Here is a 7,500-nt window from a genome sequence, read left to right on the forward strand (position 1 = left end):
ACAGAAGAATAACAGATGAGTCTTTGTGTGAAAGGTAACACACAAGGTGTTCACGACGTATGAAGTGAGTCAGTCACATGTGAGTCCCAAAGCCAATCAGCCCCCCAATAGACACGCTGTGGAGTACACACTGGCTACACACATCTTAAAGGGACACTTCACCTTTTTCACCGACCTCAAAAATCCTTGTCCAGATTGCCTGAGGAGGAGCATGGATTGGGTTTACCTTTCCCGAGATAAGCTACTGCCTGGTTTGTTAACATCCATAAGCACCACGCTAGCGCATACATACATCCATCACTTGTGTTTACTAATGTGTATCTTAGCTAAGACACACCTCGGTGACTGGCTGGGAGGTGCAAAGCACTGACATTGTAGGATTTCATCTTTCTGACGTATTACTTCCCGGTCTAGTAAAAGGCTGTTTTCTCACTAATTTGTAAATTTTTTATATGACGAACGAAGACCACTTATAACTTGCTGTTGTGAATTGTGCCAGACAATAGGGAGACACACACCTCTCTCTCGCTCTCTGCATTGACTAACACAGCTACCCTGCTGTGTTGATGGGTTTTGATCCTAGGAGATATTGATTGATACTCTATCAACAGTGTCAGCTCCTGTTGCGACGCCCTGTCAGATCTGTAGTGTGTGTTAGTCTGTGATGTTGTTTTCAGATTGATTGATTTGGTGTCTCCTCCACTTACACACACACACACCCACACCCACACACTGTACTGTAGACGCACACAGGCACACACAGGCACACAGAGGCGCGCGTGCACACACACACACACACACACACACACGCAGGCTCACACCCACAAAGGCCTCACACACACACGCACACGCGCACGCGCGCGCACACACACACACACACACACACACACACACACACACACAGGCTCACAGCCACACAGGCTCACACACACACACACACACACAAAAATGCACAAAGACACACATACACACACACACACACACATAATTATGCACGTGCACACACACACACAAAGACACACATAGGCACACACACACTTGCATACACATAGTTCACACTTAATACACATTGTTCGTAGAGTGACAGAGTGTGAGAGAGGACTCCCTTGTTGACAATGAAGATGCACGGAGCAATGTAGATCATCACTTGTCAATTATATTAACTGTTCCCACATCGCCTCAGAACCACCATGAATGACAGAGGATTACAAATGTATGAATGTCTTAAAACACTCTGTGGATTTACAACTGAGGGCTGACTTACGAAAGACACTGTGTATTAAGTCCAAATTTATGCCATGTATCGGATATTAAAAGTCATCTTCTGTCACATAGTTTCTCATCCCACCAAAGTGAAAGTAATTTCAGCATTATTACAAACATCTGGCCCAGAAGTCCCGGCTTTCCACTGAGAGAGCCGTGTGATGTTGAATTTTAATATCGCAAACGCCGTTGGGCGCATTATTTTCCCTCCGCCTCCGTCTCACCCTGCTGTTAAATTTCCTCCCTCTCTTCTTTTTCTCTCCTCCGGTGGGCATCCTGTCAAAAACCATCTGAAAGTGCATTTTCTCTCCCCCTCCCTCCCTCCCTCCCTCCCTCCCTCCCTCCCTCCTTCCTCCTCATACCCCTGCTCTGGACTCTCTGCTCTGTCTAAGTTTGAATGTCCTAATGTACCATTTTAACTAGCCATCGTGTTCTGTATGTAGATGAAGCAAAGAACAAGCTTTTCTGAGGTGAAGATTCTGTTTAAAACAGTTTTAGTTTTTTTACGTGACAAGAGGCCTCAGCCCACAGTCTCCTCACATCAGTTTCACTATATCTCGATTTCATTTACCTTGGAAGATGAAGTGTTGCAGAAATGAGAGAGGGGGAGAGGTCCGTGAGGTGAACATTTCATTCGATTGTCTTGTGTAAATATTGGAATAGTCGACCGTACAGAAGAGTAGAAGACTGTACATACAGTACGTTATTGGTCAGGATGCAAAGGGATAGGGTCCCGGTACGGAGTGGTCAGTGCTCACCGTGTCTGTCTCTCTCTCTCTCTCTCTCTCTCTCTCTCTCTCTCCCTCCCTCCCTGTCAGATCCTGGAGGCGTTGGCGCGGAATGACGACACGCTGGTGCAGATGTGCGGCAGGCTGAGCTCCAGCTGTGATGTCATCCCTGAGGACCTGCAGGCCCGCTTCAGTGCCATGTTTGGCGAGAGGGTGGAGCACATCACCAGACGCATCACCAACTACAGAAAGGTATACTGCATTGTGGGCCTACAGTACTTGTACCTACCGCACTATACAATAATACACAGGCGGCCATTCAACTTTGGTTTATGTTTATGTAACCCTGGTTCTCTGAAGGAGATGAGGGAGATATGGACAAAAGTATTGGGACACCGGAACATCACACTCATATGTGCTTGTTGAACTTCTCATTCATAAAACCATGGGCATTACTATGGAGTTGGTCCCCCCTTTGCTGCTATAACAGCTTCCACTCTTCTGGGAAGACTTTCTACTAGATTTTGGAACATGGTTGCAGGGATTTGCTCCCATTCAGTCACAAGAGCATTAATGAGGTCGGGCACTGATGTTGGGCAAGAAGGACTGGCTCGCGGTCGCCGTTCGAGTTCATCCCAAAGGTGTTGGATGGGGTTGAGGTCAGAGCTCTGTGTGCATGCCAGTCAAGTTCTCCCAGACCAAACCATGTCATTATGGACCTCACTTTGTGTATGGGGGCATTGTCATGCTGAAACTGGAAAGGGCCTTCCCCAAACTGTTGCCACAAAGTTGGAAGCATATAATTATCTAGAATCGCATTGTATGCTGTAGCATTAAGATTTCCATTCACTGTTCCTAAGGGACCTTGCCCAAACCATGAAAACAGCCCCAGATGATAATTGTGTCCACATACCTTCGTCCATATAGTGTATGTTATTATGGGGATATGATATGATATGATATAATATTTAAAAAGTAATTCTTCCTTCCTCTAGCATTATGACTGCCAAGGGCACCTGGTGCTAGCATAGATTGTTTTCTTATGATGGGCTGATGTGTAGATGATTCATGTACTTCATTGTAAGTCGCTTTGGATAAAAGCGCCTGCTTAAATGTCAAAAATGGAAATGTGAAATGGAAATGTAATATGCGCCCTTCAGCGAAGAGGGTAAGGGAGGGTTCACACCCCCATAGTGAAGTGTTGAACCGAGTCGACTGAAAGAGAAGCGTCAATGCTAATGTGGCGGTTGAATCTGAATCAACCTCCTACGGCCCTAAAGTCTAAGAACAACACAAACTGGAAGAAAAGGGTTAGAAAGAGAGAGAAAATCAAGGATTTTAAAGGACTATTAAAGAAGATCTGTTTGCTTAGATGGACATTTTATTTACTAGCAGCATTGAGATAAACCTGTCAGGGGTGCATCAAACTGGTGACATGTTACAAACAAGATGCAGACTTACATCAACAACAGGGGAGACGGCGCTGTGCAAATATGTAATCACCAGAGAGATACTGGAAATGTTTAGGCAAACACTCTCTCTGGTGCTCTGCGTGAAGGCCTACATGTATGTGTGGTGTGTATCCGTGTGTCTCTGGATGTGCGCTAGTGTGTGTGTGCATGTATGTGTGTGTGTGTGTGTGTGTGTGTACGTGTGTGTGTGTGTGTGTGTGTATATGCGTGTGTGTGTGTGTGTGTGTGCGTGTGTGTGTGTGTGTGTGCATGTGTGCGTACGTGCGTTTGTGCGTGTGCCTGTGAGAGAGAGATGACTCAACACTCATTGGAACGGGCCTTGGATTAATTACCGGTTTCTTGGCTGGTTATAAATAGCATTATGAACACCCAGGGGCCGGTTGCGTAATTTCCCCCCTGCAACTGGAGCATTCCTGTGGAGACCCCAAGGCCCGGACACTGAGGGCCCTCATCTCCAGCCCAGTCCACTACACCAGGGACAGGCAGGGTAAATGGGAAGGGCCCTGGGTCAGAAGAATGTCTGGTCTATCTGGACCCTATTCACTGCCGTATGCAGTATGAACAAGCCTGCAGACATTTTGGATCACTTGTTCCTGTTCAACAGTCATTCAGTTGCACTAAACACTGGCTTGTTGTTGTCGTCATGACAGCGTACGCTGACACCAACTGTCCTGATTGCTATGATATGTATTCTGTTACATGTGTGACTGTAGGCATGCACGTCGTGTAGAGTCTTATCACGGAGGGTCCAAATGAAGTGTGACCCGATGTTCCTAGAACGAGAGGACGCCGTTCAGTATTGTTTCCACTCTTGGGTCCAGACCCAGAGGCACTAGGAGATGCTATCAGTCAGAACACTGGGACGTGTGCCTGCAGTCCAGGGTTGGGTGGAGTACAGATTTATGTTCCCGTTTGGCGTCGTCTTTGTGTAGCCTACACAGTCCAGCCCGGGGGATATTTGTCTTCATGTAAACAATGTATAAGCATATTGCCTGGGTATCTGAAATGAAATCTCAGAAAGTGTGGATATGATTAGTTTTTTTTGTTCCATGGCCAGGCCTACATACAGTATGATTGATGTTTCTTTTGTTGTTGTCTGTTTATCAGTTATGTACAGTATGTAGGTCCTATAATATCGGATATTCATATAATATATTATGTCTACGAAAAGCCCCGCTGAAACAAATTCAGAACACTGTCTAATAATATAATAAGATCAAAGGAACTACTGTTAGTTGGAACGTGCCCGAGGCTATACATCTAATCAGTACAGTAAAGCATATCAACATAACCCTTTTAAAGGGGCAATCTGCGATTCAAACAACAACAGAGTGGTTTCCCCCACCACTTTTTGGTCAATCTGGGGCTGGAGAAATCACACCACTCTCAAAACCCTAGACAAAGCAAGGACTGACCATCCATGAGATGAATAGGATCGTTTTAACTATGTTTCGAAGCTATACAGTACAGTGTTTGGTTACAATGTTTACGTGTGTTTATGTTACGTAAATATTTTTTTGGGGGGGTTTGGAATATATATTTTGGGTTCTAATGGGGGTTAGACAGTTGAAGTAAGCTCATGAGGCATATCTGAGTTATACCCTTCAAGAATCAATGGCTATATATAATTCATTAAAACGTCCAAAAATATATGTACCAATCCGAGATTTGGCCCCTTTTAAAGATGATTGCGTCGCAAGTTGTCTTAAGGTTACAGTTAAAACTGAGGATTGAGAGGTCAGAACGAGGGCTAGAAATGGCTCTGTTGATGAATAGGTATGTTTAGGTTTGGAGTTCCTCCGACTTGTAAATACTCCTCAAACATGTCCTGGTCCCTGTTTCGACTCTTAGATCTATATTCAATATTTAAGCCATTTAAGCCGTTACTCAGAGGATGGGACTGAGAAATGTCAAAGCTGTTTACAGGCCAGTCGCTGGATATGGAAACAAGGAGGACAATGGAAAACGCCGGCAATGTGCTTCACATATGGGCTTTCAGTCGCTCTGTTAGCATGCAACAGTACCCACGAGTCCTCTACTTGCTAACGTGCTAACGCTAACTCCCACCCATCTCCTCCCACGTTATCTCCTCAGTTCTCGCGGGTGCTGAAGAACAGGGCCTGGCCCACGTTCAAGCAGGCCAAGACCAAGGTGTCACCCTTACACAGCAGTGACTTCTGCCCCACCAACTGTCACGTCAACGTGATGGAGGTGTCCTACCCCAAGACCACCACCTCTCTGGGCAGCGCCTTCGGAGTGCAGCTGGACAACAGGAAGAACTCCACCGTGGAGAGGGGAGGACGCCCCGCGGAGCAAGGTAGGACCCAGGGGAAACTGGCTGGCTGGCGCTGGACTCGGAGAGCCATTCACGTACATACTGTATGAATTCATTGACCATTGGTGTTTGCCTGGTCATGTCACATTGAGGCTCAATGGAATTGAACCTCTATGTATCCCAGGACAACCCCTACTAAATTACATAATGCGCCCCCCCCCTTTTTTTTTTTTTTGCCTCTCCTGTGGATGGACAGGCAGTAATGTACTGGTAACCATGGTAACCATCTTCAAATCAAATCAAATCTAATCAAATTGTATTTATAACAGCCGTAATTGACACCATGAAATCCTTTGGGATCTTGCTCTTCGCTCCACAACAACAGTCAGCAACAGTCAACAAGTCAACAATAAAAAGTCATTTAAAAAGGTGCCAAAAGTACTCGTACAAATAACGTGCAATAATGTCAGATCTTAACTCTGCCTCGAGGTATGCACAGCACAGTACAGTACAGTACATAGGTTTGATGTGGTGTGTGTGTGTATACGTGTGTTTGTGTGTGTGTGTGTGTGTATGTGTGTTTGTGTGTGTGTTTGTATGTCTGTATGTGTGTATATGTGTGTGTGTGTGTGTGTTGTTGTAGGTAAGCTTAACCCCATGGTGTACGTCCAACACGTCATCACCAGCATGGCCGCCCCCTCCGGCCACAGCCTGGGCCGTACGGAGGGCCACGGCCTGCGCTTCCTGCTCCGAGAGGAGGACCTGCTCACCCTGGACGCCTACCAGAAGCTGCTGGGCAAACTCACCACCGTCGTCAAGGAGATGGAGAGCCACGCCGCTCAGATCCACGAGTAAGTGGCGGGGGCTCCCATGCACACACACACACAACACACACACACACACACACACACACCCATATGGGAGGAGGGCAAACAGTCTATGACTGAAGTGAGAGGTGTCTTCACTGCTTTTCACGGAGGCCCTCGATGGCAGGGAGTTGTTGGGCAGCGGGGATGTGCACCACCCGTTTGCAGGGCCTTCTGGTCGGAGACAGAGCAGCTGCCATACCATACTATGTGATGCAGCTAGTCAGAAGGCTCTCCATGGTGCACTGATAGAAATCGAGCAGAATCGCTGGGAGACAGCTGGGCTTTTTTCAGTCTTCTCAGGGAGTAGAGACGCTGCTCCGCCTTTTTGACCAGGGTGCACGGTTGCGTGACAGTACAGTGTAATAAACACTTGATATTGTGCGTAATGTTTGCGACTGTCTCCCACTGATGCAATTCCCAACGACACCGAATTTTCGTTTGATAGATGTGAGCTTCGTAAAAGGAGTAGGAGTTGTGAGAGCCTCTTTTGTGTGATATAGAGATGTCTGGCAAGAGAGCGCTGCATCTGGTGTACTGTAGAGAGTAAGACATTCTCACTGATTCTCTCACACACACACACACACACACACACACACACACACACACACACACACAGGTGCTAGAGTAATAACCACAGTGGTTATTACTCTAGCACCTGTGTGTGTGTGTGTGTGTGTGTGTGTGGGTGTGGGTGTGGGTGTGTGTATTTGCGTTTATGTGAACATGTGTGTGTGTTTACCTGTGTGAGTATGTGTGGGTTCTGGTTGCGTACGCGTGTGTATGTGTTTCTGTATGTGTGTGTGTGTGTGTGTGTGTGTGTGTGTGTGTGTTTCTGTATGTGTGTGCATGTGTTTCTGTATTTGTGTGTGTGTGTGTGTGTGTGTGTGTGTGTG

The 7,500-nt window shown here is 46.5% G+C and overlaps 1 protein-coding gene across 1 annotated transcript in view; it reads left to right on the forward strand.

Moving 5' to 3' along the window:
• The window catches only part of prex2 (phosphatidylinositol-3,4,5-trisphosphate-dependent Rac exchange factor 2), a gene marked incomplete at its 5' end in the record, with an annotated part of 116,394 nt that overhangs the window by 63,938 nt on the left and 44,956 nt on the right, over positions 1-7,500 (forward strand). Inside the window, 3 exon segments of the mRNA XM_080542652.1 lie at positions 2,082-2,243; positions 5,558-5,780; positions 6,382-6,589. Coding sequence (XP_080398778.1) covers positions 2,082-2,243; positions 5,558-5,780; positions 6,382-6,589 — 593 coding nt within the window.

Source organism: Nansenia antarctica (assembly GCF_963989245.1).
Source record: "Nansenia antarctica genome assembly, chromosome: 12".
NCBI classification, from domain to species: Eukaryota; Metazoa; Chordata; class Actinopteri; order Argentiniformes; family Microstomatidae; genus Nansenia; species Nansenia antarctica.